At 48.6% G+C, this 24,499-nt stretch overlaps 1 protein-coding gene across 2 annotated transcripts; it reads right to left on the bottom strand.

Annotated features, from left to right (window-relative positions):
• Positions 1-3,205: 3,205 nt before the first annotated feature.
• On the bottom strand, positions 3,206-24,378 carry MRPS5 (mitochondrial ribosomal protein S5). Of its 2 annotated transcripts, none has more exons than XM_062209858.1 (12): positions 24,151-24,378; positions 21,542-21,622; positions 18,349-18,486; positions 16,771-16,896; positions 15,204-15,437; positions 13,584-13,618; positions 11,005-11,095; positions 9,868-9,914; positions 9,367-9,424; positions 8,674-8,736; positions 5,740-5,876; positions 3,206-3,549 (listed from the first exon to the last, which is right to left on the bottom strand). In XM_062209858.1, exons 1-12 carry the CDS (start codon positions 24,206-24,208, stop codon positions 3,325-3,327), a joined length of 1,293 nt encoding a protein of 430 aa, XP_062065842.1. In that variant the 5' UTR covers positions 24,209-24,378; the 3' UTR covers positions 3,206-3,324. The 2 variants fall into 2 exon arrangements, with proteins under 2 accessions (XP_062065842.1, XP_062065843.1); XM_062209859.1 differs by lacking the exon at positions 24,151-24,378 and adding an exon at positions 21,875-21,908.
• Positions 24,379-24,499: the final 121 nt, after the last annotated feature.

Genomic DNA, 24,499 nt, shown 5'->3' on the forward strand with positions numbered 1-24,499 from the left:
GTCTCTTGTAAGCACACAGCTGGGCCTTGCTTTTGTCACTGTGTTCCATCTACTTGAGAGGCAGACAGAGAGAGAACACATTCATCTGCTGGACCGCTCCCAAATGGCCACAATAGCCGGGGCTGAGCCAGACTGAAGCCAGGCCCCCAGAACTCCATCCAGGTCTCCCCAGGATTTCAGCCAGCACCTGCTGCTTCTCCCAAGGGTGCACAATAGCAGGAAGCTGGAACTGGAAGAAAAGCTGGGATGTGAACCCAGGCAATATGGGATGCAGGAATTCCAAGTGGTAACTGAACTGCGACCCAAATGCCCCCTCTGTCAGTTACATTTTAGATATTTAAATTAGGCAAAAGGGTAAAAGCAATCCTTTATGCGTATAATGGTGACTACCTAGTTACTGTTGCCTGTGTTCTTCGTTCCTCTGTGCATGTCTGGGTTTCCATCTGTATTCTTCTGCTTGAAGAATTTAACGATCTGTGTAGTGCCAAATCTGCTCATTAAATGCTTGCAGATTCTATGCAAAATCCTCCATTCTGCATTGACTTTAGAAAGTGATTTTCAGCACGCAAAGAATTCCAACTTGGCAATTCTCTTCTTTCAGTACAACAGCCACCTCCTTGTCCATGATTTTGCTTGCTAGTTCCTAGTTACCCACTCCCAACTGCAGTCCAAAAACATTTAAGAAACCACTTCAGAAATGCACAATTGATATAAATTTTAAATAGCTTTTATTACACTATAGTTACAATTGTTTTATTATTATTGTTAATCTCTTCCTGTGTCTAACTTGTAAATTAACCTTTATCAGGCACATTTGTTTAGGACAAAACACGGCATATAACTGGTTCAGTACTGTCAGAACCAGTACTGTTTTTTTTTTACTGTTTTTTTTTTTTTGTTTTTTTGTTTTAAAACAAACCTTCATTTATTTGAGAGGTAGTTACAGAAAGAGGGAGAGAGGGAGAAAGAGGTCTTCCGTCTACTTGTTCACTCCCCAAATGGCTGCAATGGCCGGAGCTGCACCAATCCAAAGCCAGGAACCAGGAGCTTCTTCCAGGTCTCCCACAAAACTGTAGGGGCCCAAGCACTTGGGCCATCTTCTATTGCTTTCCTGGGGCACAGCAGAGAGCTGGATCAGAAGAGGAGCAGCTGGGACTCATATGGGCAGCAGTGCCCATAGGGGATACTGGCGCCATAGGCAGAGGTTTAGCCCACTACACCACAGTGCAGGCCACATGTATTCCTATACTGATCATTGTTCTAGAACAGTTATTTGGACACACTTATGTTCCAGTGTGGACATGCTTTTAAGCACTGTGACTTGGGGCAGGAGCTACATTCAGTTCCACCACTAGGGTGAGACGCTCCTCAGCACTCTGTGTCACCTGGGTCACGTCTTCCACGGTCCTGAACACGGACCCTCGTTCCAGCTCCACCATGTCCTTCTCGTGTTTCCCCGTCTCGGGTACTTTCCTCATGGCCCTGCAGCTTCGTGTGGAACGAGCACTTGCAGGAACTCTGCAGATCCCACTGCCCTGTGCAGCTCTCGTCTAAGGCGTTCTGTGAACACACATCACCTTGACTGCCCTTGACTCCTGACTCCGTGTCAGCTCAGGCAGGCCACCAGGTCCCGGAGCCAAGACATTCTCCAGGGACTAAGAAGGGAAGTTTGTTTCCCTTAAAAGGATCACTGTCCTTTGTTCTCTCAGGTTCATTGTCTTCCTGTATGTTAGATGTGGAAGGGAGGAGGGAAACCTAGCAAGACAGAACACTTTTAGATAACAACCGTCTTATTCTGGCAAAATAGGACAGAGGAAAAATGGAGCCCCTTCCTCACCTAATGATGTCACGGGCCGAGAACTCTCACCACCATCCCGCCTGACGTGGCTTCTCCATAGCCTGGTGCGTCACCGGGGCTCCCTTGCCACCTCCAGGCAGAACAGTACCAGTGGAAGTCTGGAGAGCAGCTGAAACAGGGATCCTGGACCCCACCCACCGTGCCACTTAGGCAGCACACTGTTCTACAACCAAGGCACTTAGAGGCCCGCTCAGAGGTTCCAATAATTTCTAGATTTCATAATGATGAAAATATCCCAGCTATGCCAAAATCACTTGTCACACTGAGAGCCAGGGAAGTTCCACTGTGCATGACGACACATGTAAGGGCATCAACACCAAGGTGACAGGTGTCTGAGCTGTATGACAAGGGCTTCAAGGAGCCCTCAGAAAGAGGCTGCAGCAAGCCATTACTCACTGTTGAAATCATAATAGAAAAGAAAATCTCGGCAAGGAAATGAAGACATAAAGCTCAAACAGAAATCTTAGAACTGAACACACAATCGCTGATACATAAATACTGAACGGGGGGCGGGGGGGGGGGGGCTCAGAGCAGAATGGAAAGGGTGAACTGTGCACGTGAAGATAAAACGGCAGAATTACTGAACCTCAACAGCAGAAAACAGATGGGAAAAAATCAGCAGAGCCGCAGGGGCTGGCGGGCTGTTTCCGAACTCACACGTGTGTCACCACTGCCCCAAAAGGAGGCTATGGATGGGGATGAAAAAATCTGCAGAAATGTAGAATAATAGTGAACTCCACAGAATGGGAGGAGACTTTTACAGACTATATATTGAACAGGGGACTTGCATCTAGGATATATGAATAACCACCGCAACTCATTAATAACACAAATAGCCCAATTTTTAAGATGGGCAAAGGATCAAATAGTAATTTCTCAAAACAACCAAAAAGCAAATGAAAAGATGCTTAACAGTATTAGCCATTAGGGCGATGCAAGTCAAAACCACAAGGAGGCAGCACTCCAGACCGAGACGGCAACACGTGGAGAGGAGCTAGAGACAGCCGCACACACCACCAGTGGGAACGTAAAATGGCACAGCCACGGGGGAATGTCCGGCAGTTCCTCAATGTAGTCGACTTAGCAGCTCTGTAAATGCAGTTAATATTTATTCATTTCGGATGAGTTGGTATTTATATATATATATAAGCTATATATATATTTATATATATAAATACATATATATATATACAAGCTATAATTATTATTGTAAATAATGATATATATTATTATTGAATGGCCAGACCATTAGCCCTAATTTGCTAGTTTAAATGAACATATAAAGTAGTTTTCAACTGAGATATGCACGTAAAGTTCCCATCACACTGACTAGCATATACCATGTGCTCCATAAGCCAAAGACATTTATTTTCAACAGAGGAGTTAAGGTAAGCGATGCCCTCCCCCTGCCAAGGGGTGAGAGGCTGAGTCTCTGCACTGGCGCTGGCACACAGGCCAGGAGGAGGCTAGGTGGCAGCTCGCTTTAAATTCGACCACACAGAGCGCTTCAGCTCCTGTGCGGCCTTCACTTCTTCCCAGTCCAGTTTGATGTCTGGAACCTCATCCTCGGGCTCTGGGTCCTTTCTCAAGGCCCCCTGCGGGGAGGCGACCACAATGGGCAGAGGGCCACATTCTTCCCGGAACTCCACAACATGCAGACCCTTCTTATCAGCCAGCTGTTGATGCGTTTCCTAGGCAAGATGGAATTGAGAACACCAGTTAGGTCTAGGAAGTACGTCCACACTTGAAGAGCTGCAACTTCAATCAGCCAGGGGCAATGAGCAGTAAGGGTGAGAAGAGCCCGCGGGAATCTCAATATCACTTCAGCTGACGCCGACAACGCACTGTGCGGCTCAACCACAGTAACTGCTTTGGGTGGAATTGCCTCGGACCTACCTCCCCATCCCACTCCTGGGATGGACAAAGGCCTGGGCCTCTGATTTCTCAACTTACAAACTCCTAACTACATGCCATGCTATGTCCAAAAGTGAGCATGAATGTCACCAAGCCCCTAGAGCTACCTTCACCACGCCCTCAGATCTACCCACCAACTGACAGGGAAACAGGGAGAGAAGACACTGGGGGCGCCGCAGGCACTCAGTCAGCACCATGCTGGGAATTCTGGGATAAACCACCTGATTTTTTCAATTTAAAAAATTGCAAGAAAAATAAGGGAAACCACAGATTAAGAGACCTAAAAAAATTAGCAAAAGCTTACAACATATTTACCTTTGCTGCAAATAGTGTAGAATTTTTAAAATCTGATAAGTAGATCGTTTGCATAAACACTGATAAGACATTCGGTGACACTGCGTTACTGTTAGCTATTTTTGGCATGGTAACAGTACCGTGGGGGTGCCTTGTAACCTTTATCTTTTACCAATACATACTGAAGCACCTGTGCATGAAATAGAGTGATGGCTGAGATCTGGCTCAAAATAGCTGAGCCTGAGTAGGAGTGGTGAGGAGAAACACAACTCAATCTGGGTCTCCCACGTGGGTGGCAGGCACCCAAGGACTTGAACGATCATCTCCTGCCTCCCAGGATGTGCATTAGCAGGACACATGATCAAAGTGAAGAAGCCAGAACGCAAACCAGGCACTGACATGGGATATGGCACCCCCAGCAGCAACTCTACCACTAAGCCAAACACTCACATAGCACGGCATTTCAGAAGAGACGATACACGGTAGTTACATCAAAAGGCTCAAAGCACCATCAAAAAGCAAAACAAAACAAAAAACACATAAAACGTATCTGCTGTATCATAAATACGTACTAACAACTTAGTCACATACATCAGTTAGAACTCTAACAACAAGCTTGAATTCAGAAGTGCTTTGAAGGGTGTTTTAGATTAGTATTTTCTTGAATTTCTCTATTTTAGAGACATGTAGTTAAATTTTTCCTGGCATCATTTCATTCAAAAACAGCCATCACACTCTGTACACGTCAGCCAGCCTGGGGAAGGCCTCCAGGAACAGGCCTCCCCTGCAGGGCAGGCGGAAGGGCTGCTCAGGAAGGGGCTACAGTCACTGTCCTTCCCTCTGCCACCGACTGACCGTGCGCCAGGCCCAGCCTGAGGTGGGCAAGCTGGGCAGCAGCCCCGGGCTCCCACCTGTCAGGGGAGACAACGCGGCATATTCAATGTTCACAGCTCGCTACCGACTCAGATGTCAGCGGGGACCAGCTCCGCAGGTAACGTGGGATCTGACCGCTTCTGCCGTGCAGGTGCCCTGAGGGCTTTCCCCTCGCCCCTGACTGAAAGGGCTACAGTAGGAAGGGCCTGTCTCTTCCTACTTTATGTTTCCATAGTGCTGGAGCTCTGCCACAAGTATGTGTTCTTTCTGTGAGAAGCAGCAGACTGGAACAACCACCTTTTAAAAAATACTGAATTTTGTGGGGCGCATGTTTGACGCAATGGTTTGTTTAGATGACACTTCAGAAGCCCGCATTCCACATCAGAGTGTCGGCGTTCAAGACCCTGCTCCATCGGATTCCAACTTCCTGCTCACGTGCACCCCAGGAGGCACCAGGCCTCTGCCACCCACATGAGAGAACTGGGTTGAGTTCCTGCCTCCCAGCTCTGGACTGGCCCGGCTCTGGTTATTGTAGGTGTCTGGGGAGTGAACCAGTGAGGGGAGATCTTTCTCTCTCTCTGCCTTTCAAATAAATTTTTTAAAAACTTTGAAATATCAAACTTTGAAGCTTCAAACACGCACAGAGTACCGGTTTCATTAACTAACTCTTCAGGGGATGAGACGAACCAGATGCAACCACAGAGGGCAAAGAAGGCCCCAGTCCTGCAGGGGGCTCGGCAACATGGGGGTCTCAACACATACCACAGCCACACTTGTTTCAGACCCTGAGCCAAGGTTACCTGGCGGGAGAGCCCCTGGAAGAGGCCCCGGGTGAGGTTGAGCATGTTGACGGACCCGGAGACCTTGGCGTACATGTCTTTAATGCCAATGAGCCGGCAGATGGTGATGATGGCCCTGTGGCAGCGGAGGCCGTACCCTGGAAAAAGGGGAGAACCGAGTGAGACACCCACCACTGGCTTCCATGTGGCTTCCGCTCTGGGTTTGGGGAAACCGGTTCACCTTCTGGCTTCACCACTTCCCACAGCGTGACCTTTGACAACTTATTTAAATGGAATGCTATAGGGATCAAACAGATAATACAGATATTCTCTTGAACACAGTTGGCTAACAAATAGGGCTGTGCCCAGGCATAGCAGATCCTGAAAATCCCTGGCACCAGGCCCCCATCCCTGAGGACGCAGGGACACCTGTGCTCCCCTCCTTGACTGCTCGTCTGTACTCCAGGGATGTTCACCTCCTCCCCCGGAAAACGCTCCTGGTTTCAGTAACACCCCCTCTCCTGGATTCTCTCCTGCTCCTCTCCTTGCTGACTCTACCATGTGGATGGTCTCTCCTCCAGCCACCTGTCCTGCTCTTGAACCCCTGGAATCCCCTCTCCAGAAGAGCTCTAAAAACAGACACCAAGCACTTCGCTCCCCACTGAAGCCCTCCATTCTCACTGTTCTCTAAATTAAACCCTCCATTCCTGAATCCTGCCCACCTCCTTGACCTCCCTCTTCCTGCTGGCCTTCTGTGTTTGAGACCTCCCTCAGCTTCTTGGCTGTCTCTCACCTTCTAGGCCTCATTCGCATGTCTCCACCCCAGGGTGGCATCTCCTCTGTAGAAGCTAGGCTCCCTGAGGGCCAGGACACTGCTGGTTAACTATGGCATCCCCAGAGCCTAGCTCAATCTCCGCCAACATGGCAGGGAGGGACGGAGAGCAGGAGGCCCCAGGTTCAGATTCTAACATTGTCATTTGCCAGACGTGAGACTCAGCAGATCTATTATTCTTCATCACTCAGTATCTGTGTGTAAAGCACTTGTACGGATACAAGTTTATACCATATTCTCACCCACACCTGTCCCTTCTATTTGAAAGCCAATTAACTGGAGACTCCATAGCTATGCCAGATCAAGCACTGGGGACTGCAGAGGGGAGCTAAAGGCAGTTAACAATGGCGTTTCTTGTTCTGCTGTGTGCAGTTGCCCACATACAGAACCGAGTCCACGTGTGCACACATGCACCCATGTGCAGATGGGCACTGCTGCACACACACCGAGAGCGGCCCACAAGAAAGGGGTGTAGGGCAGATTCTGGAAAGACCTGGGAGGCGGCTCTTCTCTGCTGCTGCTCGCTGGATGACCCTGGGCAAGACCCCCTCCTGTAACCCCTTCTTGGCAGAGCTGTGGTAAGCATGAAGGGAAAGTATGTAGAATACCAGGCACCAGACGGCGGGGGACTCTCGTGAATGGTGGCTGCTGTTTGGCACATACACAAAGAGCCAAATAACAGTGACCCCGGTCCTACGGTCATTAACATACAGGCTGGGACTATGTAGAACAACTCTTGTTAAACAAAAGGTAAATCGATGCACGTGTGTGGACTGGTACAGGAGACACGCTGCAGTGCTGTGTGAGAAAGTGAATATGGTCCCATACCCACGGAAGAAGCGTTCCATGGTGGGACGTCTGGGAATGTCCCTCAGGAGAGTCACAGGGTACAGCAGTGCAAGTGAGACATCATGTGCTTACCAAGACACACGATGTTTTTTGCATCTGCCACTTGGCACCCTTTTTGAAGAATTATTATCTCCTCACCGAAAGGCACAGGAACAGGGCTCAGAAAACGTCTACTTGTATATTTATATAGGAAATGTCTATAAATGTCTGCTTAAGCTTCAAAATCAGGATATTCAACCCCAATACGTAATGCTTTAAACTATAAACCTGAAAAATGCAACTCTGATTAGATGATAGATCAAAAAAGTAACTCCCGCAATTAAATTAAAATTACAGATGTTCAAAAATCATTCAGATATCATTCAGTGCAAATGAACACTGTCCAACAGATATATGTAGTGAGCCATAAATGGTAGCTCTATATTTGTATGCAATTTAAAATTGTTCTCATGAATGCATTTTTTAAAAATTAAAGTAAAATTAATTTTAGTAATAGATTTTATCAAGCTAACAGGTCCACTTTTTAAAATGTACTCAATTTAATAATATTTCTTAGATATTTTATGTTCTTTTTTTCACACTAAGTCTTTGAAATCTTATGTGCATTTGATGCTTATGCATCTCTCTCAATAGCAATTTGAAGTGCTCAGTGGCCACGCTGGCTCCCAGATACCACATAGGAAGCACAGGTCTAAGACTGATGTCTAACTGTTCAACTCAATATTTTTTCTGGTGACAAAATGAATGGCTTGTATCAGGCATTTGAATTTTAAAGTTCTATGAAGTCAGAACATTTAAGAGTCCTATACCCAGAGTCTACTGGGCATGAATGCCACAGCCCTGTGACCCTGAGCCCTGTCTCTACTCGTCCACCAGACAGGAAGGGCCCCTCTGCTCGCCTGCTGTCCAGTCGATACTTGGTGATGAGCACTGAGTGGCTGGTACTGAGTACGCTATAGGCAAAGAGCCGTCTGACAGCGTCAGCGAGTGAATGCTCTGGGAGAACTCCTTGGCGGCGGTTCCCCACACTGTGCTCCTCCCACCTGGAACCACCCTGAAAGGCGCTTGTGCTCACGGGAGCCTGTGTAGCACGACTGTTCCATATTTCCCCAGGAGCCTCATCCTTCTGAAGCTTAACTTGGGACTTTTCATTTCAGTGTTTTCAGGATGAGTTTAAGTGAAGGTGAGCAAAAACGGAGGCGGGAGGCAAGGATGAAACTGCCACAAGTTCTCTACTCTATCTTCAACAAATAGTCATGAGCTTTTCACATTACCTCTGGGTTGCTTCTTCATCCTGATATGTGTCCTTTTAAATCTTAAAGAAATGTCATGGAATACTGGAGGAAGAAAACATAAACACAAGACGGATTAAGTGTGCGGCTTTGACGCCCGTGCAATTATCAAAAATGGCAACACATGCTATCCTCAGCGGCCAGCAGCCAGCAGCCAAGGAAGAATGGCACACTCCCACACACTCATTTCCTAACTCTCCAGCTGTAGTTTGTTTCCAGCTTGTCACATATTTCTAAGAATGCAATAACAAAGAAGCACAAACAAACCCATAGAGATACACTGCCACACATATTTACTTTTGCAAGTAAAATCCTGCACATTTTTAAAAGAAAAGACAAGACCAGGGAACTGGCACTGTGGCAGAGTGGGTTAAGCTGCTGCCTGTGATGCTCTTGTGGGTGCAGGTTTGTGTTGTGCCTGCTCCACTTCCTATCCAGCTCCCCGGTAATGGCCTGGAAAAAGTATGGGAGATGGCCCAGGTTCTTGGACCCCTGCCAACCATGTGGGAGACCTGGATGAAGCTATTGGCCTGGCTCAGAGATGGCTATTGTGGCCACTTGGGAGTGAGCCAGCAGATATAAGACCTCTTTCTGTATCTCCCTCTCTTTCTTTAACTTTCAAATAAATAAATGTATCCTTAAAAAAAAAGAAAAGAAAAAAAGACTAACACTCACTTGTATGGTCTTCGTATCGTTCTATGTAATGCAAATAGTGAATTGCTTTGTTTTTAGCCTGAAAGAAAGAAGGAAAAGTTACTTAAATCTCTTGTCGAAATTGCCATTTTCACAGATTCCAAAGTACTTTTTATAAAATATAGTTCACCTATGCAAAGATTTTAATATATACTTCTAAAAGATAGTTATTTTAAAAAAAAAGTAACCACAATATCACAATCACACCTTAAAAATGAACAATTCCTTAGTATGCATGAACATGCGGTCAGTATTAAAACATACACAACTGTCTCATAAATTTAGTATGTAATCACAAATCTGATAAAAAATGATGCAAAAAAAACCAGTTGTTTCTGAAACAGCTTTTTATGAGATAATCTTTGCCAGCAAGCCTCATGGGAAAGTTGTGGACAAATAATGATTTTTCTGCAATTCCCATGGTGTCTAGCACATAGCTTATTGATCTTTTACTGGGTGCCTACAAAGGAAAAATGTACCTACTTTTCTGAAAGCATCTATTCGTTCAGTGGCTTTCCCAACAGCAAAACCTTTAAAACAAAGAGCAAAAGCATGAGAAAGGAGACAGAGTTAGCATGGAATGTGTCTGTTACCACAGCCCAAGTTTCAGCTCCTGCAATGTTTCAGAGCACTTCATGTATCTACTTCCTACCAAAAAAGGGCCATCCCAAACCGATGAAGGTACAATACTTGCTTGTAAAATGGTGCCCAAATTCTCACAACGAAAGAAATAAACACATCTTTTAAAAAACTGGGATTGTGTGCAGGCTTATTTAAGGTCTCCCTCTTTCTTTCTTTTTTTTTTTTTTTTTTTTTACTTAGCATGAGTAGTTTTCTCATTTTAGCATACATGCTGACAAAGCAGTACTGTAATTTTCCACAGTTCTTTGAAAGCTATAGAATATTATTACACTGTATGGCTATACTATTTTTTAACCATGAATCTATTGAATACTTAGTGCTTTGTCCCCTAATTTTTCTCTAGTGCTCATAATACAATAGTGTCTCAAGCCTTTTAAAACATCCAGTGTTGGGGCAGGCATCTGGCCTAGTGCAGGGGTGGGAACTTCTGGCCCACAGGCCATATAAGGCACGCAAAATCATTGCATCTGGCCCTACCAAGGCAACCACAGGCAGGACTCAAAATTCAGTTAATCTATAGCAGGCTAATTTTTAAGTTGATAATTCTGTACGGCCTGTGAATGATGTTATAAATACCGAAGACGACCTTGGCAGAAATGGGGTTCCCCACCCCTGGAGTGGTCAGAAAGCTGGTTAAGATGCCTGTGTCCTAGACTGGAGACTGCTGGCCCTGATTCCCAGCTCCAGCTTCCTGATAAAGCAGACCATGGAGGAGCAGATGATGGCTCAAGCGACTGGGTTCCTGTCACTCACGTGGGAGATGTGGATTGTTCTGGGCTCCAGCCCAGCTGTGGTAGGCAGATGGGGAGCAAAGCAGTGGATGGGAACCCTCTCTGTCTGCCTGTTCCAAGTGAATGTAGGAGGATTTTTGTTCTAAGAGATTCCATAGCTTACCATAGGTTAAACCACACTGGTTAAAGCTGGTTCAAGCCCCAGCAACCCCCCCCCCCCAAGCCCATGTACCATCACACCCCTCACCTGCAGCCCCCTTTCCATTCCCCACAGCGACCAGCACCCGGACGGACTTCTTCCTTCCTTCCTTTGCCGTCATATTAAAAACGTTCCTTACCTAAAAGACAGAATGTCTCTCTACCATCACACCTTCATAAAGCTCTGAAGGGACCTAGCTTATTCTCTCTTGCACACACGCGCGCGCACACACACACACACAGCGACTTGGCAATTACCCTCCAATTCCGTGAGTACAAACAATAAACTTTCTCCAAAGGAAGCCTCCCCCAGACTGCTTCTTCAGCAATAATGTGAAAAAGACTTTCTCTTCCTATTTCACAGAGTTATTACAAGGCTCAACTGAGATAACCTCACAAGGAATGTGGAACTATACAACTCAATATATGTTATCTTTATGAATGTACCGCAAGCAAGAAAACAGGTGCTGACTGAATTCTGAAACCATTTACTACTGAAAAGACATGTTCCAGTATCAGAGATGTGAAAATTATGAAAAACTGGGCATCCTGGAAAAGATGGAATACAGTCTATGGAAATAATTATACAGAACTGCACCTTGGTTAAGGAGGCTCAACTGAGAACAGAAAATCTGAAGTATCCGCTCCGTATGAACGAGAGGAAAATCCGAGCTTCCTGTCTATTGTAAGGCAGGAGCTATGAAGCTGCCAGTAGCACGGCTCACGCAGCAGCCAGCTCTCTGGTTCTCAGTGGCCCCTCTCCCATAACATGGGGTTAAGGGAACAGGGAGCTGGAGTCCACTCCCGTGGATAATCGCACGGGAAATCACTCACATGGTAAGAATTCTTCAAAAGGATTAACTTCCAAAACCTATAAGCTAGGATACCAATGATGTAAAAGGACACATATTTTAAATTCTAGAATGCAATGATATTGATCAAGCAGGGTATGATAACACAAATTCAATAATTATTCCACAGGCATTTAACAATTTAAGCAAGCAGCACCAGCTCAAGAGGAAGCTGACTGTTTTAGGTTAATGCCCTAAAAACACTGAAGACAGGGAGCCAGTTTTGAGGGTCTACAAGCAGCCACGCGAGCCTGCCCCATCAGGAACTGAACAGCCACCATAACACTGAGCTTCCTACTGCTGCTCCTACTCCTCCCAATCTCTGCTCCCTAAATACATTTAGTTTACAATTCACAGATTGCTAATGCTACTTAGCTTTGGGAACAAAGAAGTTGAAACAAATCTCCAAATTTTGCTATAAGCCTTACACTGGGGTCACCTTGCCATTAGACCTCAATTTGGCAGTGCCCCTGGAAAAGGCAGCAGTGGGGCCAGCACTGTGGTGCAGTGGGGTTAAGCTGCAGCCTGCAATGCCAGTATCCCACACTGGAGTCCTGGCTGCTCTGCTTCCCATCCAGCTCCCTGCTAATGTGCCTGGGAAAGCAGAAGATGGCCCAAGTGCGTGGGCCCCTGCCACCCACGTGGGAAACCCAGATGGCGTTCCAGGATCCTGGCTTCAGCCTAGACCAGACCTGGCCATTGCAGCCATCTGGGGAGTGACTCAATGGACAGAAGGTAGATAGGTGGGTCTTGGTCTTTCTCTCTCTATCCCTCCCTCCCTCTCTGTCACTCTGCCTTTCAAATAAAATACACAGGTCTTTAAAAAAAAGTTTAATTTTAAAAAGGGCAGCAGTTATAACAGTCAATATCAATAACTAAAATTAGTTTCATTATTCCCTTATAGAAATCGGCTCTGGGGCTGGCGCTGTGGTGCAGTGGGTTAACACCCTGGCCTGAAGGACCAGCATCCCTTATGCGCACCAGTTCGAAACCTGGCTGCTCCGGCCGGCGCCGCGGCTCACTAGGCTAATCCTCCGCCTAGCGGCGCCGGCACACCAGGTTCTAGTCCCGGTCGGGGCACCGATCCTATCCCGGTTGCCCCTCTTCCAGGCCAGCTCTCTGCTGTGGCCAGGGAGTGCAGTGGAGGATGGCCCAAGTGCTTGGGCCCTGCACCCCATGGGAGACCAGGAGAAGCACCTGGCTCCTGCCATCGGATCAGCGCAGTGCGCCGGTCGCAGCGCGCCAGCCGCGGCGGCCATTGGAGGGTGAACCAACAGCAAAAGGAAGACCTTTCTCTCTGTCTCTCTCTCTCACTATCCACTCTGCCTGTCCAAAAAAAAAAAAAAAGAAAAGAAAAAGAAACCTGGCTGCTCCACTTCCAATCCAGCTCTCTGCTGTGGCCTGGGAAAGCTGTAGAAGATGGCCCAAGTCCTTGGGCCCCTGCACCCGTGTGGGAGACCCGGAGGAAGCTCCTGGCTCCTGGCTTTGGATGGGCGCAGCTCCAGCCATTGCAGCCAACTGGGGAGTGAACCATCGGATGGAAGACCTCTCTCTCTCTCTCTGCCTCTCCTCATCTCTCTCTGTGTATCTCTGACTTTCAAATAAATAAATAAAATCTTAAAAAAAAAAAAAAAAAAAAAAAAAAAAGAGAGAAATTGGCTCTGGGCCTTGAAAATAGTTATGCATCAAAGGCCTGCCCCAGAGATACTGCCCTACCCCTCAACCCCACCCCTGCCTCCCCAAAGGCTTAAGCAGCTATTTAATTCAGCATGCCTACCTCCAGTACCCGGGTATCAAAATCTTCATACGTTTCTGCAGGGAGAGAAGAAACAAGTACACAGATAAAGGTATCCGTATCACCAATGGATGAAGGCATTTTCCAACACACGTGCCATCACAGACTGTCAAGCGAGGGGCTCAGGTCTTTGGGTGCCACTGTCAAAGCCACCCCCTGGACCCCATCATTACTGAGACTGCTCTGCCAGTAAGTTCATAAACTCAGCTACTGCCAGCCCGGCCACGCCCTCCTGCCACCCGCGCACTCACTCTCTTGGGCTGCCAAGGCGACAGTCCTCGCAGCTCACCAGCAGCCCCAAGACCCTGGCCACTGTTTTCCCTCTGGTCCCCGGGGGTCCTCATAGCCTCTCGCACTCAGCCAAGGCACCAGAGTCCTACAGTTCCACCAGAGCCTGCCAATCTCCTCAGCTTCTCACCCCTCCCTCCCTGCACCCCACTATCCAGCCTGGACTCCAAGCAGCTCTCTGGCCACGCCTGGCTGCTGGGGGCAAGAAGTGAAACACAGCACACACTTGGGCCACAAAAATTCGTGGTGCCCAGTTCCACCGGGGCCTCCCCACTGTCTGCTGGCTTTTCTGTTCTCTTACTGGGTCTCTCTCCGCTCACCACAGCAGCTATTTCATTTTCTTTTATTTTTCAAAGCTTTTTATGATAGACAATGTCAACTGTACAAAAATAGGACAGCAGAATCAAAGTCTGTGTACCCATCAGTCAGCTTCAACAAGAATTCACCCAGGGTCAGTTTTTGCTCTAAGCTCCGCCCAGCTCCTTCCCCTCTGTGTAATTCTGAAGCCACTGCCAGCTCCCCCACCTCCACACCACAGAACTTTCCAGGGGCCAACGTCACCAATGCCCTCTCTCACAGCTAACTGAAGCCACCAGGCAGCACACGATGGCCACCTGTTTCCTGCCAACACAGGCTCACAGGAATCTGTGCCTGCCTCTGCTAACTCACACTCCTAGGCCCTGGGCCGGCCTCGCCCTCCGCCAGGCTGGCCCTGTTCACCTGCATCTTGTTGTCTCCACCTCTCCCTCCCTCTGGAAGCCAAACTGTTGTCCACTTCTTCTACTCACTGGCAAGAATGGGCTTTCCAGATGACCTTTACTTTTTAACACACTCAAGAGGGAGAAAAACTTTTATTTATTTGGCTTAAAGATCACCACCTTGGTTTCACGTGCACTTTTATGAGGCTTAACGAGAGCTATCAGGTTTGTTGACTTTTGTTACTGCAGACAGCATTCGCAAGCCCTGAGATTCCAGAGGGACCCCTTCGGCCAACTGTGTTGGGAAACCTGCATCCCATAGGCAGCTCCTCCAGACCCGTAATGTGCGTTACCACATTTAAGGCTCCGAGAAGCCACATGATAAAGACTCTGAGAACCCAGTGTCTGCCAACTTTTTGGGAGACTACTCAGTCATGAGCCTCTAGCATTCCATAAGGTGCCGCTGAGATAATACTGTGGTCAATTATCTCAAAGATGCACAGATCATCTTTTGGAAAAAGGTAATCGAAACGGAGAAGCAAGTAGTATAATTTCAAGAGAATTCTGAACCACAAGTACTCTGTCACAAAGCCAAGCAAAACCAGAACTCTGCTACCTCCGTTGGGACCAGGGTCAGGGGGCCCAAGACTGACGCCTCCCCACGTGTTGCCGCTCCATCCTCGCTCCCGTTTAACCTTCGTCTTCCTCTTGCGGTCCCACTCTTCTCTCTGCTGGATCATGTCGGCCTCCACCCTCGCCTGCTCTTCCTTGGTCCTCTGGGTAATGGTCTGCACTGCTCCATTTTTCATAAGAGGCACATTCAGACCAGGCCACAGGAAACCAGAGCGCCCTGAGGGTTCAACAACACAGATAAGTAACAATTTCTAAAGGCATTTTTTTACGTGTTAAAATGCCAGGCAATGTCACTCATACATAGACAACAAAACATTGCTGGTGAGAGAGAGCTCAAGCTAATTTGATGCCAGGTCATTCAGCACCATCCAAAATACTGTTAAATGCACCAACCACACAAGCTAGTAACTCCACTTCACAGTATCACCTAGAGAAACACTCACAAGTAAGTGCAAGGCCCACGTGTGCCGACAGGAAGTCCACGGAAACATTATTTATAAAGGCCAAAAATGCAAGCACTCTAGATCTCCATCAAAAGGGAAATGGAAAGTTCTAGAGAGCTGTGAAGTGTAATTTCCAAGATGTGATACTGAGCAAAAAAAGTAAACTGCAAGCCAGCATATATACCATATGATACAATTTAATTATTTTTAGAAAAGGGGAAAAGTCTTATTTCCTTTGGTGTATTTAATGCATATAAAAGCATTATAAATACTGATGGAAAAACCAAAAAAGGCCAGGGGTTTCCTCAGGAGAATGGGATTGGGGGAGACAGAAAGGAATTGAGGGGAGTTTAGGCTTCTCTATAATCTTTGCATTTTCTTTGGAGAAAGTATACCCACATGGTTTTTATAACTCAAAAGAAGATGCAGGTAACTCATAAGGGAAAACATCCATGTAGACACCAATGCTAGGAAGTTCAGTACAAGGTGCTTTATTCTGGAGAGACTGCTACAGCTGAAGATGGCGTGTCAACAACCACAGCACGACACGGATCAGATCAAGTACACAACACGATGTGTATTCCCCAGAAAGCACATGTATACACAGTCGTGTTCTAGGGGTTGGCAAACCAAGGTCTTCAGGCCACTTGCTTTTATAAATAAAGTCTTATTGGAAACTGCTGTGTCCATACTACCACATTTTGGCTACAGCTGTCTTTGTGCTGTCACAGCCAAGATGAGTAGTAGCAAAAGAGATCATGAAAGTCACAAAGCTGAAAATATTTACTATCTTTCTTTTGCAGAGAAAAAACTTGCCAACTCTCCATTTATTTCATCTTCCAGCATGAAGTCTAAGCTCTTGGAAGTCAGCAACTGTCACAGGAAACTCCACACAGGGACACTTAATATTCGCTGAGTAACTGGATGAATCCCTTCATAGGGATTTTTCTCCCCAGAATCCCAAGGCAATGAGTAAGCCATCCAGCCATACCCTACAGTTCTTCATGAGAAACGCTTCGATGCTTCCAGTTTGTAAAACATCCCTAAAATGGGAAGTTGGGGGGGAAGATTTTCAAAAGCACTGTAGCTTCTTATAAGTGACTTTACCTTCACCAATGATCTGACCCCTGTTCAAATCCTTTCTTCTCTTTTTCTTTGTTCTTTTGCCTCTTCCTTTTCTTGCTCCAGCGCCAGTCTCTGCTAAAGCACCTTTCCATAGCTCGTCTGCTGTCACTGTAATGAAACAGGGCTTTTAAAAATTCTATAGTTTTTGAGCAATGGTCTATGATCTCCTGTTGAATGAACAAAGCCAGAAGAGGCCAGCTTCCCCACATCACTGAGAATGAAAGCAAGACAGAATCATGGTCTGCACGTACCGCATGGTTACACTTGGAACGCCGGGGGTGGAAATCCCATTACTTTCCCCCACAAGAGATGACCAACAACTAAATCCTACTCTCTTCCCAGTAGATTTGTTTTCCTGACATTTTATCAATTGATACAGGTCTCTTCCCTGTCCTCTTTGCCTCCATTGAGATAATGAGTAACTTTCCTAAATACAGCTTTCAAAGTCCAAATGCAAGGCAATATTTTAGTCTTATCCCAGATATCTTAAGGATTTAGACTGTTTGCTATATTCCGTAAATGCCTGAAATATGTTTGCTTCAACACAAGACATTCAATTCACCTTGAACTCTCCTGAAAGTCTACCCAGTATTTGGGTAAGAATGAGTATTTAGGGGGCCGACGCTGTGGCGTAATGGGTAAAGCCACCGCCTACAGTGCCAGCATCTCATTTGGGTGCTGGTTTGAGTCCTGGCTATTCCACTTCTGATCCAGCTCTCTGCTATGGCCTTGAAAAGCAGCAGAGGATGGCCCAAGTACTTGGGTCCCTGCACCCATGTAGGAGACTCAGAAGAAGCTCCTGGCTCCTGGCTTTGGATCAACCCAGCTCCAAACCGTTGCGGCCATTTGGGGAATGAGCAAGCAGATGAAAGACCTTTTTCTCTGTTTCTCCCTCTCTCTGTAACTCTACCTCTCAAATAAATAAATCTAAAAAAAAAAAAAGAGTACTTAGGGGTCTACTGGTTCATACTTGTATGTACTGCTTGTTGTCTTTTATATTATGTATGGACCGTGGCACTGCCTAATTACGGTGATTCGTATCCATATAATGAAACTGCTCAGGGGACGGCCACGGAAAAATACACAGGACACTGCTGCGTAAGAAAAAGAGCAAACCTGGTATTTCACCTGTAGGAATAAAGGGGATTGTGGTCATTTTTTTCTATATTTACTGAATAACCTGAAATGATCATGAACTATCTTTATAATCCTAATTTCTTTTTATCTCCCTAATGCTGAATTGTGAATTCAATCCAAAGTTCATGGCCAGCTCAACTAAGGCACAACTAAACAGCGCATGGGTGCGTCTGGGTGTGACTCTAAAACAGCAGGGGGTCTGGGCCACGATCAGGTGCCTAGTGAGCGGATCAAAGGAAACCAGTGTTCTTCAAGTGCAACTGGCAGCACATGACTTCCTTCTAGGAATACCTTCAATGGCCCATCATAAACTAATCACTGAAATACTAGTTCATTTATGAAAGAAGAAGAAAAATTAAGAGACGAAAACACCTTTCCATTTCCTGTTTCCTGAAGCGGGGAGAGTGTGGCCATTCTACGTACATTTGGTGAAGAAGCTGTAGGCTCTGTGCTGCGGGCCCGTCCAGGCGCTGGGAGAAGAAGCCCAGCACTGTGTCTGCAGCGCGTGGCTCAGGCTGGCGACTCCACCGCCGTCTCTGCTTCCCCGCGATGACACCAGGCCTGTGGGCACATGGAGCACAGCTGCTGACTCACGCACGCCATGGCGGTGGAGAAACTGCCAGCACCAAGCATCACCAACAAAAACAAGTCACCAACACCCTGCACTTCTAAGAGTCAGGACAGTCTTTCTTTCGAAACTACAACAAACTGTGGCTGATAACAACATAAATGCCCATCCCAGAGAAGCTGTAGTGCCTCCACAGAACAGACACAGCTGTCCACGCAGACGACATCCACACCAGGGTTTCTACACAGGCCACTCTGGGCAAACAGCGCCCTCTGCTGTCTGCAAATGACCAGGTTAGAGGTACAAAGTGAGAGCAAAGCGCACAACAGTGAACGGAGTACCCCATTTTATGATTAAAAAACAGAACAGAAGGTAGGAGTATAGGAGTACATACAAGAAACTGGTAACGGTGGATGCCTGTACAGAAGAAATATGCATTTAAGGCTGGCTATGAGGGGCTTGCATGTTTCTAGTTTTTGGAATTCTTTTCACCAGACATGCACACGTGACTTTTAAAAGCAGCCCTATGCTGGAAGCAGGCACGTGATCAATCCCACAATGGGGGTGTCCTGTGGGGAAGGGGCCGGTGAGTGCAACAGGCAGACGCCAGGACACGGGAGCAATCCGACAAGAACAGCACGCACTCCCCAGCTCTGATCTCGCCAGGAGGCCGGAGGCTACAGAGGAGTGACGAAGGGGTGAAGACAGCTCTTGGGACAAGAAAGCTTACTCGGGAACAACAGTTATGTTCAAGTCTAAGTAAAGTTAAGAAGATAGCAACAGCTGCTCCTCGCCACAGAGCCAAACCCCAGAAAGGATCTTCAATGGCAATCAAACAATTTGGGTAAATATTAGGGGGAAAAGGTTGCACTAATTTATCAAAACAGCTACACTGCATGTAGATACTGAAAAAGATAAAGATAAGATCTTTTTAATCTCTAGCGATCACTTCACGACACCCTTTTGTTTCACAAAAGAAGGAGCACATAGGCCCATGAAGCTAGGGACTGGCCCAGGGTCATGAGCCTGCTTAGTGGATGGGACTGAAACACCAATTTCCACGCCAGATGAACTACTCAAGTGCATGGAGGCAGAGCTCAGATGACACACTGAGGTCCTCTGGACCCACTGGCTCACTTAATAAATTACTCAATAGAAGGTAGTTAGAGGGGCCGGCACTGTGGCGCAGCAGTTGAAGCCGCAGACTGCACTGGCTGGCAGCTGCTCGACTTCCAGTCCAGCTCCCTGCTAATGCGCCTAAGAAAGCTGCCGAAGATGACCCAAATCTCGAGGCCCCTGCACCCACGTGGGAGACATGGAAGAAGCTCCTAGCTTGCAGTCATTTAAGGAGTGAACCAGCGGATGGAGGATCTATCTCTCTCTGTTTCTCCTTCTTTCTAACTCTGCCTTTCAAATAAATAAATCTTTAAAATTAAAAAAAAAAATAGTAGCCAGCACCGCAGCTCACTAGGCTATTCTTCTGCCCGTGGCACCAGCATCCCACATGGGCGCCAGATTCTGTCCGGGTTGCTCCTCTTCCAGTCCAGCTCTCTGCTGTGGCCTGGGAAGGCAGTGGAAGATGGCCCAAGTGCTTGGGCCCCTGCACCCGCATGGGAGACCAGGAGGAAGCACCTGGCTCCTGGCTTCGGATCGGTGCAGCACACCAGCCGTAGCAGCCATTTGGGGGGTGAACCAATGGAAGGAAGACCTTTCTCTCTCTCTCTCTCTCTCTCTCTCTCTCTCTGGGGGGTGAACCAATGGAAGGAAGACCTTTCTCTCTCTCTCTCTCTCTCTCTCTCTCACTGTCTAACTCTGCCAGTAAAAAAAAGAAAAAAAAAAGTAGTTAAAAAATACTGCTTTTCTTCCATACGCTGGTTCACTTCCCAAATGGCTGCAATGGCTGGAGCTGGGCTGATCCGAAGCCAGGAGCTTCTTCCAGTTCTCCCATGTGGGTGCAGGAGCCCAAGCACTTGGGCCATCTACTGCTTTCCCAGGCCACAGCAGAGAGCTGGATCGGAAGTGGAACAGCCGGGACTCAAACCGGCGCCCATGTGGGATGGCGGCACTGGAGGCAGCGGCTTTACCAGCTACGCCATAGTGCCAGCCCCAGTTAATAACATTTTAGCCTATAGAGATCCAGTTGTTAAAAGCAGAAATTAACTTCAGAGTTGAGAAATACCCACTTCAATACACTGCTGCTCCCAGTAACTTTACAGAAACTCCGTTGTGATATTCACAAGAGGTGCCAGCTGCTAGCGCTAAGTCACTTTCTGAAGCCCAGCTGCAGGCTGTCGTCCACCACCAAGCGGAAGCCAGGGCCTCTTCGGGGCTAGCCCCTCCATCAGAGGCTCCTCTCGGCCGTCCTACACAATCTCCTCTAGGCCCCACAGCAGCTCAGATGGACACAACACCTGCCTCACAGTGCAGGGCAGGGTGAGCAACTCGGGCGTGAACGGCCCAACCCACAGGCCTGCCGGGATCTCTGAGTCACACGCGCCTGAGATGGAAAGGCGCCTCTGGGGGTGAACAGGAGGAGGACGACAAGCAAAGCCCAGCCCTCGAAGAGCTCCGGATTCAGGGACACATGAGGTTCCGACTCTGCTCCGCGTGGAAGACTGAGTGACCACAGCACAGCCTGGGCTCAGCAGGGGCTGGCTCCGTCTCTGTGGAGAGTGAGCGGCCCACGCTTGGTGAGCTCGAGGCCTGTGGGACGTGCAGCTACCACCAGCTTACGTCCCATCCCGCTCTTACTGGCCGTGTGATCCTGACCAGGTCACTGAAGATGCGCTTCCCCACACAGGAACGAAGACTCCCTCAGAAAAACCGCCGTGAGGACCGACCAGGACAACGTGCTTACCACCTCACAGGCGGGACTGTTCCAGCAGCGAGAGCCTGGAACTCTGATCACAAAATGCTTGAAAAACACTCGGGACTCCAGGCCCCTCCATTACAAGCAGTGCACTTCATTCACTGACACGTTTACAAACTACGGAAACCACGCTCACCCAGGATCTCAGGAGAAAAGGCAGTTGGATAAGTGAGCCTCACCATTGCTGAGAGCAGTCTTCAACGCCAAAACAGAAGCTGCTGGAGAGGTGTGTAGGGTAAGCTGCCTGGACCATAAAAGACCTGTAAATTGAAAAGAAAACATTTGAAAGATACATTTCTACATGAGGAAAAAGAAAGCCTTTAAACTGTAACCCACAAGATTAGTATGGACAGGATACAGGAAGCATGCCAACTGAATGAGTGATTTCTGGGCGCCACGACTACTGGCCAAGTGCCCGGCATCACACCTCATCCTCTCCCTTCACCCCCACATCCAACCATCTACCAAGCCCTACAGTGCCTCCTCAAACACCAGCCCACCCGGCAGCTCACCCTGGCTTAGGGCCTGCATGCTCCCGACGTAGGGCACAGGCCTCCCCTCTCAGCCGCACAGTGGCAGTCTCCTAACAGGTCTTCCACCTGCTTTCGAGCTCTCCCCTTCTAATCTGCCACCTTCCTGTAACAACAGCTTGGTCACTTCAAGCTCTGATAGATCACTCTTGGGCTCCCTACTAACTGATGAACAAAGTCAACACTCCTTGGCGCAACCTGCAATGGCTACACAGCCCCAAGCACCCACACCAGCCTCCTGTCTCATGTCTCTTCTCACCACTCTCTCTACAGGCCAGGCCGGAAGTGCAGTCTCAAACCCACTCTGCTCTTGGCACTTTTGCATCTCTGCCAGGCTCTTGTGTGAAATGTCACCTCCTGGGGACAGCTTCCTGATCCTGCAATAACTCCTTTCTCCCTCTGAGACAGAAAGTTTGCAAATCATGTATCTGATAAGGAAACTGATCTAGAAAATACAAAGAACTGTTACAGTTTCACAATGCATTCTAAAATGGGTAAAAATTTGAGTAGACATTTCTCCAAACACACACAGAGACCAATAACCATGTGAAAATCTGCTCCCTTTCCACCAGGAAAACACAAATCAAACCGGCATACTGATCCTCCGTATCCACTAGGATGGCTATAATCAAAAGCACAGAAAATAACAAGTGTTGGTAAAGAAATCGGAGCCCCCAGACGCTGTTGGGGGGATGTCCGGTACTCGGGAAAACAGCCTCACGGCTCCTCAAGAAGGTAAACATGGAGTTACAATTTGACCCCACAATTCCACTCCTAGGAATCTACACGAGAAAACATATGCACGCAACAAGGCATGGCACACAGATGCTTACAGCAATAGTAGGCACGATTGCCAGTAGGTGGACACAACCCAGGTGCTCAAGCACCGATGAATGGATAAACGCAGGTGGTATGTTCCTACTGACAGAGTCACTTGATCATGGAAAGGAATGAAGTACTAACACAGGCTACGTGGGCACAGATGAAACTTGGAAACAGGGAAGTCCACCACTGAAGAACGAATGTTCATTTACATAAGATGTCTAGAATCAGAGAGCTACGTATAAACAGTCGATGGGTGGTTGCCTAGAACGGGGCCACAGAAGGCCGCCAGGTGATGCACAAGGTACACATTTTCCTTGTGGGGGGATGAAAATGTTCTGCACTTGGGCTTACGACTGCACAGCTCTGTGAATATACTCTAAACAACCTGAGCTGAGGGGCCGGTGCTGTGGTGTAGCGGTAAAGCCACAGCCTGCAGTGCCAGCATCCCATGTGGGTGCTGATTTGAGTCCCGGCTGCTCCTCTTCGGATCCAGCTCACTGCTATGGCCTGAGAAAGCAGTAGAAGATGGTCCAAATCCTTGGGCCCCTGCACCCGCGTGGGAGACCCGGAAGAAGCTCCTGGCTCCTGATCAGCGCAGCTCTGGCCATTGTGGCCATCTGGGTAGTAAACCAGCGGATGGAAGATCTCTCTCTGTCTCTACCTCTCCGTGTCTCTCTCTGTGTTACTCTGTCTTTCAAATAAATAAATAAATCTGGAAAAACAAAAAACCTAAAACCCTGAGCTGAACACTGTCCAATGCTGCCGCAAGTGAGTTACAGAAAAGGACTCTGTGGTTTCCAGGGGGGGGGGGGGGGGGTCTTTGGATTCCAGAATTCCAGAAAGCTGGATCGTGGGCCTAGGGTAAAATGGAACAGGGAAGGCACAGATGATCACGAGGCGGGTCCTAGAGGTCAAAGTTACGCACTGCCCTTCCCCGGGCTGCACGCCCCCTGCCCCCTGCCCCCTGCGTGGCGGGCAGGAGGGTGACAGCCAAAGGTGCTGATGTACCAACCATGCCGTCCGTGATCATCGGAAACCGACACTCTGCCCACCCGACCCCAGCCGCAGGGCGGGCGCTCTGTGCTCCTGCAGCCTCGCTGGCGGCCCCTGCCTGGAACCCCACGTCGGCATCACCAAAGGAACCTGTGGGTCGCGGTCGCCGGGAGGGCGACGCCCGCCAGTTCCCATCCCCTGCGCCGAGCACGCACAAAGGAAACCCGGTGAGGGGTGTCCACTTTACCTTCGTTTTACAGGCAAGGGCCGCGCAGCCCAGAGAGGGAGCGGATGCGCGCAAGGTCACACAGCGGGCTCGGCGGGATGGCAGCCCGGTCTGAGGAGCCGGGGGCTCTCTCGCTTCCCTCCCCTTCCCAGGAACCGGGGCCCCCTGCTACCGCCCCGCTCCGAAACCGCGCTCCCGGCCTCCCGGCGCTCACCCGCCTGCACCCCACACAGTCCAGGGAGACAGCGCGCGGCTAGCACCGCCGCCGCCATGCTGGAGCCGGACTGGAGCCACTGCCGCCGCTCCGGGCAGCCTTCCTCACCGCCTATCGCGACTGCTCCTCGACAAACGGCGAGGCTCGGCCCGCGGCTGAATTACTGCGACCCGAGAGCCAAGCCTCAGCGCAGGCGGGGGTTGGAGGAGGACTGTCCTGATCAGCCACGACGTTGGCCGAGTCCGGCGCGCCGCGGACAGCCCGAGAGGGGTCCTCGCGTTAGGACCCGAGGGCGGGGCTGGGGCGTGGGCGGGGCCAGCTCCCGCCTGTCTCGCCCGAAGGGGCGGGG

Source organism: Lepus europaeus, chromosome 13 (assembly GCF_033115175.1).
Source record: "Lepus europaeus isolate LE1 chromosome 13, mLepTim1.pri, whole genome shotgun sequence".
Taxonomy (NCBI): Eukaryota; Metazoa; Chordata; class Mammalia; order Lagomorpha; family Leporidae; genus Lepus; species Lepus europaeus.